At 42.6% G+C, this 19,977-nt stretch overlaps 1 protein-coding gene across 1 annotated transcript in view; it reads right to left on the bottom strand.

The window, feature by feature from the left end:
• The window catches only part of bsnb (bassoon (presynaptic cytomatrix protein) b), a gene marked incomplete at both ends in the record, with an annotated part of 54,435 nt that overhangs the window by 26,354 nt on the left and 8,104 nt on the right, over window positions 1-19,977 (bottom strand). The window contains 2 exons of the mRNA XM_079184249.1: window positions 8,539-9,171; window positions 9,628-9,831. Coding sequence (XP_079040375.1) covers window positions 8,539-9,171; window positions 9,628-9,831 — 837 coding nt within the window. The remainder of the gene's footprint in view (window positions 1-8,538; window positions 9,172-9,627; window positions 9,832-19,977) is intronic.

Below are 19,977 nucleotides of genomic sequence, written 5' to 3'. Positions count from 1 at the left end.
CACACACACACACACACACACACACACACACACACACACACACACAACATAATAGTTTGTCTGCAGCATCATACAGAGGATGGGTAATTTGCATACTCCTTTGGCAACACAGGAAAACTCAACAGTCAGATGTGCTTTTTGCAAAACTCCTCCGAGGCAAAAACAGAATAAAGGCAGTGGCAAAACAACAGTCAAACCTCTAATCACATCTGTTTTCCTAAATGTTAATCAAGCTGCAGCCAAACAAACCTATTTTACACTGTGGTTGGCAGCCGAGCCCAAACAAGTCATGTGTCTCGTCACATATGCCTGTCCCCAGGACAAGTTAATCAGGCTGTCTCCTCGGCCCTGTTTCATTTTAGATGAGTTTCTAATACCCTGCCAGGCGATTCTGCAGCCATCAGCCAAGCAAATACAATTCATGTATCTCACATTTATCTTTTAAACAAGTTACTCAAGCTGCAACCTATCACTAGCGCCTAGTCAGGTGATTCCTCTACTGGAATGAGTCCAGCTAAAATGATGTCTGCTAATGCTGCACCCGTCTTTCAGACGTGTTCATTTTGGAGTTACATACAGGTTTTAAGTTGGTGAGCAAGTCTGTAAGGAAACAAGGGCTTCAGCATCCTTTGAGTGGGACTGACTGTAGAAGAGAAGTAAGTTGTAAAGTCCTAAAATGGAGTGACATAATCCACTGTACAAAATGTCAGTTAAAGACGACAACAGTCACAAGATTGTGGTCACATACAGAACGTCAGTAAGAAGGCAAAAAATATATAAATCTCTAATGCGCAATAACCAAACTATTATTACTTTGGCATAAAAAAACTATGATCATGTAGAACCTCGTTGCTCACAGTCGCTGATTAAGAAAATAGGTCATCAAGGCCAGCAAAATGCAAAATTATGGATAAGCAGACTGTCACTTTTGGACTTGTCTCATACTTTGTCTTGTTGTTGTTAATGTACGTAAGGAAGAAAAAGGTGGCACATAGTGAGTGGTTCCCAGGAGATATTTCAAAGTTAAAAGTGCATGAAGTAAAGTATCAGACAACACTGCTGCATATTTTTGTACAATATTGTATAAAAAGCACAAGGTTCCCTAACACAGCTTTTAAACATCTATACATTTGAGACGAAAAACAACCCTGTATGTGTTGGTTTGTGAGGTGAGGTGTTTACAACAAAACGACAGTGACCAAGCCATTAAGCACTATTACCCTTCCCCTGGTTGTTGTGTCACGCCCCCAGCAGCAAACTGCACTGGAGCCTCAGTGTCTTCACTAATCAAAGCAGTGGGAGGACCTTTTCTCTGGCCAAGTGTAATGATCCTCGTGCTGCTTTTGCTATTGTTAATATAGTTGTAAGCCCGCTGCTCACAGCAGCAGCCCAGACCCTCACAGCTGATCCGGTCATCTCCACTGCTGCCCGACAGCTGCAGCACTGAGAAGATTAGCAAGGGGTTAAATGTAATATCTGAGCGATCAGTGAGCTTTATCTCTTTCATTTTGTCTCTCAATCTCCTGCTCCCTTTCATTATAGCGCTCCCTCTGTCTGGCTGTGTATTTTCATTCCCCTGACACACGACTACACGTCTCCGTTCCGTAATCTCACATTTGTGTCGCCAGCCTTTTAGAAGTTGCAGCCTCTCAGCAAAGCGCTCACTCAACTGACCCCCTCCTTCTTTCCTAATGCCAGCATTAGGGAGCACTCGCATGCCCGAGGTGCTGCGGGGAGGAGAGAGCAGGAGCACCGATGAGGCTGGTGAAGTGATGCGTTGAGACAGGAGGGCCCAGTAGCCGGGGCGGGAGGACTGCTCCGGCCCACCTCTGTGCCTCTGACACCGAGGATAGACACAGCACTGCCAGGAGCCCTTGGAGCGTCGCTAAAGCTCGTTAGCATAGCCACCAGGCCTTGAAGATGATGAGTTCTGAAGAGGTGATTAAGCCAATGCTGAGGTCCCTTGTAGGCTTCAAAGCACAGTCACTCACAAGGTAGGAGAGGAAGGGCATTTGAAGAAAAGAGCCACAGAAAAGAACTGGAGGGGTAATTCAAGTTCATTATGGTCACTGTGCTCCTAGATAGTCATTCATCAAAAGAGCTGATACGGCTGCCGGTGCAGGCAGGGCTCGGGAACAGGTCGAGGTTGACCTCAAAGACATCTCGTGAAAAATGAACACTTGTGGTGCACAGGCGCTTAGCAGAATAAGGCACATACAATGCAATCCCAGTGCCAAATGGTGCTAGTCAATCACGATTCTCCTGTCACCCTTTTTCTATTTCCTGTCAGTCCCACGTTTAGAATCAGGAATCACAGTGCAACATCTCAGGAATCTTAAAAAGCACAACAGATAGCGCCGGAATATAGAGGCAGTTGTGGGAGCTTTGTCCTGGATCTCTCAGCAGGTCTGTGATATACAGGAGTTTAAACAAAGTGCATGCGACTCCATCTCAGACAGAGCCCAGAGCCTGCTGCCAAACACAAAGGTCCCACAGATGAGAGTGAGTGGCATTTAAGCCTCCGAACCAGCGAGCCATCTGTGCTGGGCGCCACATAATCTCAACAGGAAGCAGACATTGCTGTACGTCACATCATCTTCCTGTCTCCGTGTCTACCGCAGCACAGTCACACACACTGCATGTTGTCACTGTGGCACAAGGGGTTTTGGGGTGAACTCGCTTCATGTTATTCAAACTGAACATGTGCCGCCTCTTTTAAAATACAGGCGTTCAGTGGAAAAAACCTTGGTTTCACCATTACAGTCTCTTCAACCCTAAAATCAAGTCATAATGGGCTTTGTCTCAGTGTAATCAGCCAACAAGGCTTACTATTCTCAAATGGCACTTATTTGTGTGGGTGGATCTTTACAATGGTGTGTCGGGGTTAAGCATCGTACTCAAGGGGATCACTACACTCCCTCAACACGGATTACAAACACTCTCAACTATTAGCTCCTTCTACGACCCCCCCCCCCCCCCCCCCCACACACACACACACACACCCCATACACACAGAAACACATCCATCTCACTGCCTCTGTCTCTTTTTGTTTGTCTGTGTCACCTGTGTCTTATAAATACTCTGGTTTTATGTGCAAAGGTTTTAAGATGTTCACCTTGCTGTTGCTGCTAAATCAACAGAGCGTAGACTGAATCAAGAGGACTGAGTACCCGTGTTGCAATGTCAACTGCGAGCGATTCAACCAGAAGTAATTGCCAATTCAATCAATGTGTCAACAGCAAGCAGCCTCCAACTAAGGCGTGTAGACAGGAGGAGGGCTGACTGAGTGTGTATGTGGGTTTACAGAGCTGGAAAATGTTTAAAAAGGTATCAGACGCTAACGTTAGGATTTTTTAAAAAGGAGTCAGTAGCATAGTTCAATAAATAGATTGAAATAACTAAAATCACAATAAGTTGTAGTTATGGGTAATAATAATATTATTTTATTTATTAACTCAGTTATTTATATTTGAGTATAGTAATATACTGCTGTTGTTCTTGGTAATATTCTAACTACAAATAAAACCATTTAGTGTCTGTATTCACAATCATTGTTAAACAAACTGACAAATATTGCATACTTTGCTATATTATTACTCAAGATCAACAGTGTGAAATCTGTTAGTTCTCAGTATTGTGCTTCAGTGGGCGTGAATACATGTATTTTGGTGTGTGCAGCATGTTTAATTGGCATGTGGGCGTCTGAATCTGAATTCTTGTAATATACGTGCACTGGACCTCCACAAGCAGTACACGCAGCACAAAGGAATACTGAAGTATTAAAAGGCAGCAAGCAGCTGATTGAGGCCGGGTGGGGGGGTTTGAATCTGTGATGGTGTACCATCATCACTTTGGGAGCAGCCAGGCTGAGCATGGCAGGCTTGGATGCATGATGCCGGCAGCCATCTGGCTTTGGATGGGACTCCGAAAGGGAGACGCAGGCTGGTGCCAACCTTCAGAAAGCACTTCCAGTATGTTTGAGAATGAGAATGACATGTTCATCTATACTGCGGTGTGAGAGCGGCAAACTGTGTTCCTGCAGAGCTGTGACACGTAAGCAAATACTACATGTTCTACATATGTTCACTGAGCGCCTGGTGCGTCTTCAAGGGCACTGCGGTCTCAAGCAAATTGCAGCCGTGAATGGAAAAGTAGAGCTTCCACCAAGACTTTGATTAATTCAAGATATGGATTTAATCTGTGTTTAGCTCTCGGTGGCTGTTGGATGTAAGTAATTCTTCAACTGAGTCAACAGTAAGCTCCATTTGCACAAAGAAATGTTTGAAAATCAAACAAAGTTTTTAAAGGCTAAATTTCACGCTACACGGTCTATCTGCAATTTCTCATTATCAACATTTCATCGTGTGCTAACCACACAGTTTACTGGGCACATACAACTGAGCCAATATATAGCTACTGCAGACGGTGTTACAGACTGTTAAAAGGTTACTCTTTGCACACTCTCTGACTGTAATTGCTTTGTCAAAGCCGAGCGTATTACAGAATGAGACTGTGAGAGAGCGCCTTTGTGTGTGTGCGTGTGTGTGTGTGTGGGTGTGTGTGTGTGTGTGTGTGTGTGGATGACTATGGATTCATCATATACAATGAATGCATACTGGTAAAGGTGACATGATGAGCAGGTAAATGTAAATATGTCAATGTAAAGTTACTGTATACTGATCTTATTTCAGCTCTGTGTGGTCTCTGGCTACAGCTAAACTTTACCTTGCTGACACATCACCAGGATAAATTAATGTTAAACGCGAGTTTGTCTGATCCCCCTTAATATTCAAGAGGATGAGAGAGAGTCTTATTAAGAAGTAAAAAAAAATAGATTTTAGGCTGAAAAGGGAAGTTTTAATGTTGGAATAAAACAGTTAATATATTTGATACAAGACACCAAATATATGTTCTGAAAGAGTAAGTAGACTTGTTGTGAGTTTCAGTACAGAATTTGATACCTTAATAAATCATATTGGATTCTAACACCAACTATACAACCTGCTCCTGATACTCCGCCTCATACAAACGGACGCTGTCCCGCAGTAAAACTACCATGCACCTGCACGTATACATTTCTCTGCTCATACACATGCACGCAACATGCACACGGGCATCAGCACACACTGACCTTATGTGACATGATGAATCAAACGCAGCACTCTCCCTGCTCCACACTGCATGAACTATTTATAATGTTCTCCCTAGTTGAATTATTGATGAACTATATTTTCTGTTTCTCTACACTTTTTTATTCAACTCTGTGAGAAATTCGGTCTGTTTACTAATGATCCACTCAGGGCCTCTGTTTCGTTATAAACAGAGAGGCTCTATATCATAATAATGGACACACCGAGTCAGATCAGAACGCCGGCCCAGCCGTGGAAAGGAAATGTTAGGCATATGGGAAAAACAATGTTTTAGTGAAACTGCTGCATGGGAACTGAAACAGAATGCATTGTGTCAAACACACCTCCACCTATATTTACTGTCAAGAAAAAGCCAAAGCACGGCTGTGGGCTGGAGTAGCCTGTGCGTACATGCAGCGTACTGTAAACCAGATTGAGCAGGAGACACTCCAGTGAGAACATCTTATGTTCTATTTGCAACCGTACTCTGGGGAGACGACAATGACACAAGGTTGGTTTTAATCTCCTTGAGAGGCGTAATGGGGAGGAAACGGCCTCAAAACAAGGACATCCTATTTACTCAGAGCCACACATGACTTTCAGCACTAATTGATGTGAAATATTGTGCAACGTAACAAGCAGTTGGCTTCCTCTCACTCATTATCTCTAATTCTCACTCTCTCTCCTTCCTCCTCCTTCTCGTTCTATCACCTCTTTCCTTTCTCTCCTCCGCTCTTCCACTCGTTCTCGCACAGACGCTGGCATTCGTCGTCTCATCGCAGATTGAAAAGGGACCGACTATTTTTTTTTCTTTTCTATGATACAACGCAGCCTAATTTGCTCAGAATGAATTATGCAGTGTGTCACTCACGGGGTGACAGAAAAATGTATTTTCATGAATATTTCCAGCATTTTTCTGTTATCCACACGCTACAGATCCTCCTTAAGTACAGTTACAGAGAATTTCATTGCAGGATGTCTATTACAAGTCGTGCTTTAGGTGTAACACAATAAGGGCGATAAACTCTTAATGGGCAGTTTTTCTGTATCTTTGTGGATATGTCTTTCACCTTTTCCATAATGCAGCATTTTCTTTTGTCAATGTAAAAATAAAAACTGATTACGTCCACTGCGATTAGTAGAAAGATTAAAACCTGTAAAAGACCACGGTGGGGTGAACGCTTGCTGAAGCTACTGTAGTTTAACGTTGTTCTTTTTAAATAGCTTTAATTACTTTGGTACATACTTACAGTAGCAGCTCATTTGCATTTCCTCCCCACTTTTGTTGTCACTTTCTATTAGTGTAAGAATTTCCTCAGCTCTCATCAGCCAGTGAGGACTTTATTTACTGTAAATTGTTTCATCTTGTAGCCGAAAAAACAGCAGCCTTTGGAAAGATAGGGACATATAATACAAGTGAAAATCACAGATTTTGCTTCTAATAAAAAGATCCTGAAACAATTGAGCCTTAGAGGAGAAGTCTGGTGCTATTATTATTATTGTCTATATTATTGAAAACACTGAAATGATACTGTCCTACAAACAAGTTTTGATAAAGCATATTCCTTTTATTCCTCCATCAAAACTCAAATCTCATCAGAAATTATAAACACATAAATGAGCCCCACTGTTGCACTGGTCCCACATAAATCAGCTAAAAACACTTAATACTTAAAAATAAAAGTATGTATTCATTAAATCGGCAGTACATCGTCAGCAATAACCAATGGGCTGAGAGTTACAGACCGGGAAGGGAAGAATTAAGAGGACAAACACATTGTTGGTTTTGGTCTTTTCATTTTAGTCTCTTCAGGATTTGTTGATAATAACAAAAATGTAAAATATATCTACAGCCTTGTCCTTTAATACATTTCTAGTAACTGGTAAACAGTTGTCACTACCCAGTTGTTCAGCCACTGAGCACAGATTAAATGTAAGTTTTTTTTGGCTATCATCCAGGGTGACTCAATAAAAAAAATCAGACCAGACCAGTGACGACAAGAAATGATGCACTTACAGGCTTTGTCACCACACCGTCATGAAAACAGGGAGCAGTGATACAAATTCAGGCGAGAAAAGACAAAGAAAAAGAAACAGAGAAACAGAAAAGTTTGGAGGGATTAGGAAAGGATGAGGAGGAAAAATGTGCCAAACAGGCTGTGGAAATCAAGCTGTGAAACCAAGACTCAAAGTACAAAGCCTCACACCATGTCCAAATGCTTCTCACCCACTCTGGAGAGACCGACCTTTCAGCTCACATGGAATGACAACAAAAACTGTTTGGAAAGAATGCACCTTGTGCTGGATTGAGGCCGAAGCCAGCTGAGCAGAAACACATCACGCCTAATAGTCTCTCCTGAAAACAGAGCAACAGCAGTCTGAAAGTTTTTGTAGACTCTCAGCATCTTAGCAGCCGAGCATGAAAGGGACGCCTGACAAACAAATTATCTCTCTGTTTCCATAGCGATCTATGAATGGCCTGTGCTAGTGCCTGTGACAACCAGATGCCCGGGCAGACAAGGCTCGCCCATAAAAAGCCAGCGCTCTGCAGAAAGCCAGTTATTACTGCTATCATTCAATTGGATTTGATTTGCATAATTAAACTCTGTTATTGCCTGGCTTACTGCAAGTCCCTGCTCTTACCAACTGGATTGCCACCATGACAGAGGACTAAGGAGCACTTCAGGAAACAATATACCCTCAGCTAACCCCTGTGACTAATCAATACTAAGATTAACCAGTAAATTGAACTTGATAAGGCCCCGTTTTCTGTAGATGGGTCATATATTCCTGTGCAGCTCCAGGGTAGAGTGCACACTGATGAGGTGAGTCACAGCCTGGACTTCACTCAGCTAACTACATGAAAGGCCCTGACGGAGCAGAACAGAGCAGGTCCGGTATGAGAAGCACTGAGAGCGAGAAAGAGAAGAAGCTCACAGGCTTACATAAAGCATTGTGTGTTAACCCTTGAAAACACAAATATCAACCCATCTTGTGCAGAAATCTTCTTTTGTCCTTTGCATGACATATTTTAAAGTCATTTGTTGATCTCTCCAATGAGGCACTACTCTTTGAAAACACTACGAAACAACAAGAACCAGCACTGACATACAAAATGGAGATCATGAAAAACCGCAGAGATAGAGCAAACGGAGACAATTGTTGGCCAATTGACAACACCTGAAGCACAAGAATCCTCTGTAAATTGCAGCTATTCCCTCCAAGAGCGGGCCGCCACAAATGGATAACAACACAGCCCATTCAACTGCAACATGACGCAGCATTTCTTCTGGAAACACATCAACAAATCATTTCATTTAGCAAATGCATGGTCTGAAAGCCGTTGCAGACCAGTTGACACTTTGTTACACATAAATGAAAGCCAAACAGATCAAATCAGAGTCTTACCTCGACTAGGTGGGGAGTGGGATTGAATCCACACATGTTGCACACTTGGTGGTGGCACTGTGTGCAGGTGTTGTAGTTGGGTTGTTCTGCTGTGTTGCCGATGTTGAGGTTAGTCTTGCACAGAGGACAACAAGCCTTGGGTTTAGTGGAGTCCGGGGGGGTGTGCTGTTGTTGCTGCTGAGCATGGGCTCGAGGCCCTTGTTGTGCAGGCTGAGGTCCTGAGGGTTTACCCGGCCCAGGCCCTGGACCAGGAGGTCCTCCTGGTTTGGGGGCCGTTTTGGGGGGCTGTTGTTGTGGTTGAGTAGTCTCAGATATGAGAGTGCTGGCCTGGTTAAGAAGAGAAGCGCCAAAGCCAAACAGCTTCCCAAATGTCTGCTCTGGAGGTGGGGGCTGCCGTGAAGGAGAGCTCCCCGCACTGCGAGTCTGGTCGTGGCGGGTGTGCTGGGGTTGGTGGGCGGGAGAGTTGCGGGACAGATCAGGCTGGGACGGGGCTTTGGCCATGCCGGGGAGAGCGACTGCCCCTGGAGGGAGCTTTATTTGTTTCTGACCTGGGCCAGCTGGACCTGCCTGTTTGGTAGAGCCAGGCACTGGATGGGCCTGTGCTGGATGTTGGGCCTGTGCTGGATGTTGGGCCTGTGCTGGATGATGAGCCTGCGCTGGATGATGAGCCTGCGCTGGATGTTGAGCCTGCGCTGGATGTTGGGCCTGTGCTGGATGTTGGGCCTGTGCTGGATGTTGGGCCTGTGCTGGATGATGAGCCTGCGCTGGATGATGAGCCTGCGCTGGATGTTGAGCCTGCGCTGGATGTTGGGCCTGTGCTGGATGTTGGGCCTGCGCTGGATGTTGAGCCTGCGCTGGATGATGGGCCTGCGCTGGATGTTGAGCCTGCGCTGGATGATGGGCCTGCGCTGGATGTTGAGCCTGCGCTGGATGATGGGCCTGCGCTGGATGTTGAGCCTGCGCTGGATGTTGGGCCTGCGCTGGATGTTGAGCCTGCGCTGGATGATGGGCCTGCGCTGGATGTTGGGCCTGCGCTGGATGTTGAGCCTGTGCTGGATGATGGGCCTGCGCTGGATGTTGAGCCTGCACTGGATGATGGGCCTGCGCTGGAGGCTGCGTCTGAGGAGGGGGCTGTGTCTGGGGTGCAGGCTGAGTCGAAGCTTCAGGTTTAAGTTCTGGTTTGGCTGCATGAGAAGGAGAGTGTATCTGTTGCTGACTCTTGGAGCGTGGTGTGGTCATGTCCATCCCCAATGCTCTCTGCATCTGACAGTTCAGACATAGCCACTCCTGAACCTGTGAAAGAAAGAGATAAAAAACAACAACAATGACCATAAGCTACAGCATCTAGTCTCCATCGTGTATTAAATAAATGACAGTGGGAATTAAAGAAAATAGTTCAACATATTGGGAAATAAATTCATTTGATTGATGACTCTCTCATGTCTGTACCCTTTTTATGGATTAAACAAACACAATATAATGTGTTAATCAGTGAGCTTTAGAGGCACTGGGAGGCAGATTGTCGGACAGCCAGGCTAGCTGTTTTCTATTGTTTTCAGTGTGTATGCTAAGCTAAGCTAACCATCTGCTGATCGTAGTTTCATATTTACAGTGCAGACACATGAATGAATCTCACTCTCTGCAAGGTAGCAAATATTTCCCAAAATGTAACATGATACCTTTGATAAAAGGTTTAACTGACGGGGCGGTTGTAGATGATAATAAGAGGGTGCATTATTTAAATAAGTCAAGATATCTTTCAAAAAGATACCGTAACTTGGTTGTCTGCATCTCCTCCCTGCACCCCCTGGGTTTTTAGTGCATGCTCCACTTTCTTTCCACTGTCCAAAGAGATTCAAGTAACATGAACTAAAAACTCCGAATTGCCTTTGGGTGTGAATGTGAACATGAGTGTGTTGTCTGTGTATGTGATGGACTCGCTGCCTTCCCTTCCCCTCATCCAATGCATGCTGGGATAGCCTCCAGCCTTCTCTGAATAGGAAACATTGTGTATGTAAAATGATTGAATAAAATAATAGTTGTGAATGATGTAAAATATCTCATTGAGGATGGATTTTAGCATCCTGTGCCTCTGCATGGACATTTATTGGTAAACATTAATTACCCATGAACAAATGCGTAGGAAATAAATGTGACAGACTAGATGAACTCTGGACTTCTTCAATAAATCATCACTGCCACTGATTTAGCATCTTCCCTCGCATCTTTTCTGAGTGTCTCTTCCCTTTTTTCTTTGTCTTACATTCCCACTCTTTACACAACATGTTCCCTTTCTCATTAAAACCCTCCAACTATTCTCCTCTTGTTCCTCCTGCTGTTGTCATTTCCTTTACGGCTTTGCTTCTCCTATCTTCTGCTCCATATCGGCACATAAGAAGGTCAAAGTCAGAAAGTGGCCCTAGTGATGGCACATGGCCATACGTGGTAATTGGCATCCTGGTGCTTTGACAGCTGCCACACCATTGTAGCTGTCTTGGATTTGCGGTCATTACATAATGCCTTAATGCATTATAAATGCAGTCGGAGAAAAGTTGTGTGAAGATTGGGGCAGGGTTGGAGGTCTGGGGCTCAAAGGACAAGGTGGGAGGCCTGGACGCACTCCTTTTCCTTTATACCTTTGAGTAAAAATTCACTTTTAGACTGTAAAGGGGGATTGATAAAGATTTTGGTTCGGCTTCAGCTGAGAGTTTTTAGTACTCTGGGAGCTGCTGAAGCGAGGATTGAAAATGCAGCAAGATCTCTTTACTTCTGCTGTGGAATCAAATGTCTCAGCAAGCCTGTGGCCGCGGCATGTTGATTCACAAACAAGCTCACAAACAACACGCACATGCACATTGTCTATGAGGGACTACGAAGTGCATGTTATTATTTGAACAAGATCTTTGTCCTGTAAGATTTACTCAAACTATTGCCTATAAAGTACAACAACAACCAACACACTTTTACTCTTCATGTTTGATCCAAACTAGCTAAAGTATCATATAGTACTGACTATAACTTTCAATAAGTATGTTTTGTATAGTAGTATTTTGTTTAGTAGTATTTGTGATTTCATGCTGACTGTTCTCATGTAACTTGTTATTGTTGCTGAACGTCTTTATAAGGTTTAATTGCAAAATGTTATTGACTGCCTGGAGCGTCGTTCCATATATTATCTGTTAAAACATTTCATACAAGCTAGCACGGTAGTTGTGACTTCACAGTTTAGCTACAGCGCTATGATTCAAGTGTAGTATCGCTCTACATAATGCCAAACACTGACTCACTGCTGTGCTCTGACTTTTAGTTTAACAGTAAGCTTAAATAGTAACTTAACCCTGATGATAGCACCTAACTCTATTATAACCCGACTGAACTACCGCTTTTTATCACTTCTTTATTCATTATTAATCATTGGGGATGACCGATTTTACTTTTTAAGTGCCAAGATCCCATCCAAACCTGAGCTGTCCTACAGGTTTCCATTTTAATTACACTGTTCACTGTTTTGAAATGTTTAATAACCAGTATTTCTCAATCTGTCTCCAAGCGAGTCATTCAGTCGGTCAGTCAGTACAGACAGAGTAAGTCTCGGGCTCAGCAGCATCTTTGCCTTGTGCCTGGCTCCTGCCCAATCCTCAGTATGTGGAGAGATGAGGCCACGGTTTTCACTGTCAATCAGGGAAGCTGAGAAGCCGGGAACAGCGGTGAACCCTCGGGACAGTCAGAGTAATGTGGACAGTGAAAAAAGCCAACACTGGACTCTTCTTCCAATCAGAGATTTACAAGTGGGAACTCCTCTTTCCATCATTATTATTGTCCTTGATTTTTTTTTTCTTCTCTAAATTACAGTTAGGATAATCATGTTAACCCCATTGAGGAGAAAACAAACCAGAAAAACAAAGAACGCAGCTGCTGGGAGGGCAGGCAGCTATTTATCAATTCCATCGCGTCTCTGCTTGCCTCCGCCTCATCTCTCCATCTCATTCCTCTCTGGGTCCCCCTTGTTATGAGGCAATCATGTGGATCTTTATGAAATCTGATCTGTATCAGCAAAAAAACAAGCACACTGCACACTCTGTCTCCTGCCCTCCTTCTCTATACGCTCTCTGTTGAAACCCTCCATCTTGTCCTCCTTCACCCATCTTTATTTCTCCGTCTTATCTGCATCCCTCGAATCACACCACTCCCTATAACTCTCCTCCTCCATCTCCATCACCGTCTCCGTCTCAGGTACTGTATACATTTTTGATGGCTCTCATCCGGCTTTGCTTACACACATGGATCCAATTCCTGCCTAAGCCTGCTAAATGTGTGTGTTCGTGTGCAGGTGTGTGTGTGTGTGTGTGTGTCTAGTGGTAGGATGCACGTCAAAGGTCAAAAGATGCGACCGGAGCTCACAGTTCTGTGAGGACTCAGCGTCTGCCAACAGGATGCTCGAGCAACGTGGCTTCATGCAGAACAACGACTTGCTGCCATAAATAGAACCTTTTAGCAGCAAGGGCCCACCGATTCTTGGATATGGATCAAATCATGAGAGCAAAGCATCCTTATTAGCACCACACACACACACACATATACAGTATATACGTTGAATTTTATGCTTTGGGTCAAATCTGATACATATATACTTCATCATATCAACTAACGATTATTTTAAATAATTGATTCACTTGGAGATTGATTCAATTTCACAATTTATTAATTGTTTGGTCTGTTTAATTGCGATCACATTTTCCTAAAACCTGACATCTTCAGATGTCGTCTTTTGTTCAACAACATTTTTGGCATTTCATCTTAGTAAATTATTAAATTATTAATTGAACTAGTGGCATCAGACAACATCTATAACTCGGATGTAGTCGAGAGTAACTCTGTGTATTACAATAAAAACCCTGTCAATCACTTAAACTGATAGCACATTCCAATCCTGTGGTTTGATTTTCATTGGAGGGGCAACACTGTTGTTCCTCGTGGATCACAAATTTGAGTAATTTTGCAGCGCTGATCTAAATAACATCCCTGTGCAAGTTAAAAGTGTGAAGAAACAATGACAACTGAGTCAGAACATGTAACCCTGCATACATCACATAGGTGCACAGAGTTTCCCACTTTTCTTCTCCCGTTTGTTGACAGGAGCGAGACATCATGCACCCCATCATTCCCCAGGAAAGCTGAGTTAAGAACGCGCTCTGAGACAGAATCAAACCTCAACTAAACGAGAACTCAGACAAAGGAGGAAGCTCTGTCCCGGAGATCACAATGCGGTATCACCATGCGGTACGCACAGCAGCTGAGCACTGCAGTTTGGGGATCAGCATGCTTGGAATGCAGCGGTTTATCAATTCCTTGCAAATTGGGCCAGAAGACATTGAAATTCCTCTCAATGCGCCCCCCCCCACCCCACCCCCCTCTCTCCCCTTTCCTGTCAATTTGTCTCTTTCTGCCTCTGCTCACCCATGTCAGTGCTACAAACAACTACACACGTACAATCTCAATAACACACATCTGTTTTACTCCCAAAAATGCCAAGCAGGGAACTGCATTCATAAAAAGAAAGAAATTAGATGAGTAGATTTATGAATGGTTGTGGAAAAATCGCTGTTAAATGTATGTTTGTTGTGCTGGTGCAGTGTCGGGCACAGCGTAACTGAGGATACTGGAAATAGTGGAGAGAGGTAGTGTATAACATGATATCTTGGTATACAGAAGATGGACACAATGAACACCTGTGCAGTGTAATGCAAGAAAAAACTAATCTCTGCAAAAGACATGCTGCTACCTTTTAGAAGCTTTTAATGTCACATTTCTGTCCAGCTGTAATGTTTAAGGCTGCATTTAGTGCTGTTGTAGTTTAGTGTTTAGTTTAGTTTAGTTTTATGCACAAAGACCAGATGCACATGCGTTTAGCGTTTGTAGCAAAACGCTAATACATTGCTGTAAAGGGTAGCTATTATCAGATAATAGACAACAAAATGGTAGCACACACCTCCGCAAATGATGAACATTACCATAACCATACCTTTGAAACACGGTCTCAAAAACTAAAATTGAATTTAAAAGCTTTGAAAGAGACATATTTCGGATAAACAGATAAAGGTTGTTTTCTGTGTTTTTTAAGTGTTAAGAAATAAGCGTGTCTGGCAGAATAATAGACTTTAGATATCTACTGCAAAATGTAATTCCCAATCTGAAGCACTGGCAGAATAAAAAAGAAACAAATCAATTGAATACATCCTGATGCTGCGCTGATACACAAACAATGTGACCGATACACAGTTTGGTAAACTTGTGAGTTGCATACAAAATAACAAATCACCATATTGTCACCATGTTGCAGAAAGTGAGCTTTCAATGTGTTTATCTTGTCATATTCTTTTACAGTGACAACGTTAAGAACATGGACTAAAGACACACAGCTGCCCCTTCTCAATTCAAACAGATTGAAAAGATGTGATGCTTCCTATTATTCCCTGCTGCAAGCTGAGAATTTAAATGCAGCTAGTTAGGGGGTAATAATCAAACCAGTGTCCCAGATTTAGTGTCTGGCACTTCTCATTGCAAAATATTTTGGTATATGCAAAATTCAGCATGTAGTGTCTCAGCTGGATACCTGACCCAGTTCATACTGTTTGTCCACTTAAAGCCCCAGTCTGCGATTACAGCCTGGTGCAACGTGGGAAAAAATGTCACATAGACACATTTTCGCATACATTTTCTGTATTTTGTTTTATGGACACACTGTACATGTTCAGTGAGACGTTTCCTGTCTCGGGATTTGCAGTAAATAGGATTATAACATTTATTAAAAACACACATTGTAATTTGTATCAAGCCATACTAAGATAACCTACATTTCATTTCCAAAACATTAGGTATCATCTAAGAAGTCAGACAGTCAATAATAATAATTGACAATACGTGCATGCTGTCAGAACTTAGATGATTAAACATTTTAATCTAAACTCTAACATATTTATGTTATATATATATATGATAATGATCTAATCATTATTTCATATATGTACAGTTTGTATCATATGTGTCAAAGGGGAAACAGCTTTGATTTTTTCAGAAGTAGCAAAGCCTCAGTTGCTAACTCAGCAAATGACGCACACAGGCAGGGAGACTGCTGCTGTCTTGTTGGTGGGAATCCAAGAATTAAACGACGGGTCACTTTGTCCGCACGAATAATGAAATAGAACATTTTTCTGCAAAAACCTTTGATGATAAGCAAGTGGCCTCAAAAGCTAAATGATTAAACATCCATTCAGAATATATTAAACTCATTCATTTTTTCAAAATCTTCCAACACAGATTGGGAGACAAACTACAAAAAACCGTAACTACAAAGGAACTGGTATTTTCCCCAAATCTGTCCCCTCAAGGACTAAAACTAGTGAAACATTCCAACTTTTTGTGAAGTTGAAATGTTAATAAATCACATCCTGATCCTCTACATTCGTGACATACACCAGCCAAGCTGTCCTTCGCTAAAAGTCAAGCTCAAGATAATATTATTGAGAGATCCATATAACAACCTTATTGTCTCCCACTTTGCCGAATATAAATGCCATTGAATCGCGTGAGCCACATGATGTAAAGTTAGAGGGGGATTAGAGATGTCTGATGCTAAATATTTGAATTAATTCGAGGGGATTAGGAACAAGTCTCTGGCTCCCTCGAGGTATAATGGACTTATCCTTCAATGATACGACCACATCATTTGAGTTTATATCTATTTGTATTTATTTTTCGCTATATATTTGTAGACTCTCTCTAAGAAAAATCAGACCATAATGGTGTAATATAAATGTGTTCCCGTATATAAACAATAGCCCTGCTATGAAACAGCTTAACTCTCACTCTGAGGCAAGCAGTAAAGCCTGGAAGAAGTTAAAGTTCAAACTAAGATCAATAATGTACCTGAGACACTCACAACCTATAAAGTTGCCTTCAAGAACAAAAATAACAGAATCTTCACTCATGCCACTATGAACAGCTTGTTCTTCCTGGTTGGTGTTGCTGTAGCACCTTGAGAAAATCAATTTGGGGCCTTATGACATGGGTAACTTTAAAGTCCAAGTCAGCTATAAAGCACCTCTGTCTCTGAGAAACTTAGAGGTAACTGACTATAAGTTTGTATCCCACAGCTGTATATGTGCAGGCAGGAGGGGGTTAAAACATCCGACTGACTGACCAACAGAGTGACTCATAGTAGCTGCTAGACACAGCTAAATACCCTGTTTTTTAAAAAGGTTTTCAATTTAGCCGTAAAAGACAAGCAGCACCTTGAACACTTGGATGCAGTTGAACAAAGTTGCTGTGGCGAACAAGTTATCAAACTGTTGCCTGTTAACACATCGCGCATACACGAAGCAACATCCATTTGAAGTTGTGTTTCTGGCGGCCTGTTCAACATTCACTCTGCTTTTAGCTTCGTTTTGGTCTCAATCAGCTCCTGAGTGAAAGATCTAAATGCTCCACTATGTTCTCCAGCTAGTTGCTAATAGTCTGTCCACCGTTTGCTGCTGGGCAGGTAGAGTACACAACGCTTTTATTAGAGATTTTTCTGCAATTGGAAACCGACGAGACTGAACCAAAACTTTAAACCAAAACAATTAGCTGAAAGTCTCTAAAATGCTCCGTAGAGCTGAATCGGGTGCGACTTATCAGTGGGTTCGTCACTACAAGTTAACCCTTTTAGATGCAAGATGTCATGTTAGCCATTGTTAATAGAAAATAATTGATTAGTTCATCTTATCAACAATGTATGGATAAATGTATCCATACTTATGAAATATTAGCTTGTGTAATCTTTTTTTTAATGCAAAATATTGTATTTTGGAGCTAAAAATAGATTTCACATTTCTAGTTCGGTTGCTAAATATATCTGGTGCAACTTTCAACTGTGGCTACCTACCGGCTATATTTCGGGGATGAGGAGATATAAAGAGTGGCTCCACAGAGTCTTCTGTGTGGGAGCATTTGTTAAAACTGTTCCTCAGCGTGTGGGATTGTTGGTTAAACCAAAAAAGAAGCAGTTCCAAGGCACTCTTCAAACAAAAGTATAAAAAAAGTCTTCATTTCATCAAGACAGAGGGTTTCAAATCCATCTCCAGAGTGTTTTGGCAATGCGGATGCCTTCATCATGGAGAGGCACACCAAACTGCACACGGAAAAGGTTTTGTTTTCAAAAGTGCCCGAAAGAATTATTTTTTGATTCATCTCTATATTTTGCATTTTTGTATTGCGGCACTCTGAGCTGAATCAATGTAGTGTTGCAGAGCGTGAACACTCTGACTATTATGGTTAATTTATGATGATGCTTTTCTCTCCCGTTCTCTCTCCCCCTGCTACCACACAGCTCTCTCTCTCTCTCTCTCTCTCTCTCTCTCTCTCTCTCTCTCTCTTTCTCTCCCTCTCTCTCTCTCTCTCTCAGCTGTGGCTTCTCAGGACCTGGCCATCAATGCAGACAGAAGGAGGGTATGATCTATAAATAGAAATTGTACCAATTATAAGGCAGATGTTCCCCTGTATGATGGTGAGAAAACACTGTCGGGGGGGGGGGAGGGGGGTGTCTGTGGTACTTTCACTATCTCTCTGTGTTATTCTCCGTCTCCAAGTCTGTCTATGACTGTCTTGTTTCTCTGACTCTGTCTGCCTTCCTATTTTCCTCTTTCATTCGTCACGATGTCTTTAATTGAACATCGCCTTTATAACTGTTTTTTTTTCTTATTTTATCATGCGCACACATACGTACAAGCTCACGTGTATGATTGCTTGCACCTTCTCCTCCAAAGCCTCTGAATAAACCTGGTCGTCTCAGCTTGACTGACAGCTCTGTAACAGACTGTGGCACGTAACATCCATTTGTTGCTTGCTGTTTACGTCTCTCTGAATTACATTCCCATCACCAGGTTGTTAAACACAGCTCCGACTTGTATTTCAACAATTGTTATCTTTCCTCAAACAATCTTACAAGAACAGGGGGAAAAAAAAAAAACGGCTTTACTTTATACTTTTGATGCCAGGCCAGAGATACCATTTGGGAATAAGGTGGTGAATAAGCATAATATAAAATATCCAAATATGGAAACGCCCTCGGTTATCAACACTTTAATCAGCACTGCCATCTTTCTGTAATTTGAGAGGAAAGCCTCTTCAATAACAGCTTTTACTGTTATTATCCCCATAATCCCGGACGGTTCAATCAGTGTCTGACAACTATTCGTAAACAGACACATCTCTGACAAAGCGGGGCACGAACCCGGACTGAGCCTGTGTTGTGATCAAGAGACGATACTGGAACTGCATTACGTGAGATGCTGTTTTTAATATAAAATGCCACAGGTAACGTTCCCATCAAAACACCAGACGTACAAACAAAAACAAGTATAATCCTAGAAAATCCTGAAAGTCTGTCTCCGCGTCATCACAAATATAACAATATCTGCTCCTGCTCAGGAGGAACATTTCGTTCCGGGTCTGTCCTCGCGATGACTGGAATCCTGATTCCAGTCATCGTCGTCTTCGTCCTTATCGTCACCTTGATCGGCAACTACGTGGCCATCATCAATTTCACTGATGACTGATAAGGCTGTGTTAGATCTGCTGCAGTGAGGCAAAAGCCCAATCCATGCTAAGTAGGTTAAGGGGGTACATTTTCAGGTCTCCAGAGGCTGAGCGCTTTCCCTCAGAGTCTCTCTCCTTGTCAGCATCTGACAAGCTCACCAAGACTGAGCTACAAAATACACATAACATCCACCTCCGTGGTTCTCTTTGCTGCCATGCTCTCCTTCACTTCCTGCCATGATCTATTCTTTTCTGTCTGTCTCCATTTTGGTCCACGCATTTCTTTCTAGTCCTTCCACCTCCCACTACTTCCTCTTTCCATCTTTTGCAGAGTCTCCCTTCTTACACACACAAACATGCGCTCATGCAAGAGCGTATTCAACGTTTGCATGCATCTACAGTTAAAAAAACCCGAAACATTTACTCCCTGAATCCTATTTATTCAGCCTACAGTTGATCTGCAGGCCAGCTTAACTGACATCGCATCTTGGCTGCAATTTGCAACATGACTCACTGGAGTTGATGTGAAACTTTGTGACAGATGACACAGCCACACTTGACTCACGGTAACAGCGAAGCATAGACTAATTCAAATTAGGCAAGTGATTTATTTTAGGATGAAGGCAATAGGCTTTCTCAGCTACCTGTTAACAATGATGACTGTTTAGATGCACATGAATGACTGTGAATGATGGGGAGAGGTTCAGCGGTGTTATAAAAAGCTTTGTTTGGGAGAGGCTCATGGGCATGATTTGGATGCTCGCTAGAGCCTGTCACAAAGGATGGATGGAGCTTTGTTCAAGTGTTGTGTGCATTTCCTATGAACATCAGCTGTAAAAGAACGTAGCACTTGCTCAAGATAAG

The sequence above is a fragment of the Pholis gunnellus genome, assembly GCF_910591455.1.
Source record: "Pholis gunnellus genome assembly, chromosome: 3".
Classification (NCBI taxonomy): domain Eukaryota; kingdom Metazoa; phylum Chordata; class Actinopteri; order Perciformes; family Pholidae; genus Pholis; species Pholis gunnellus.
Note: the sequence above shows the minus strand (reverse complement) of the source record. Positions and strands in the feature narration are given on the sequence as shown.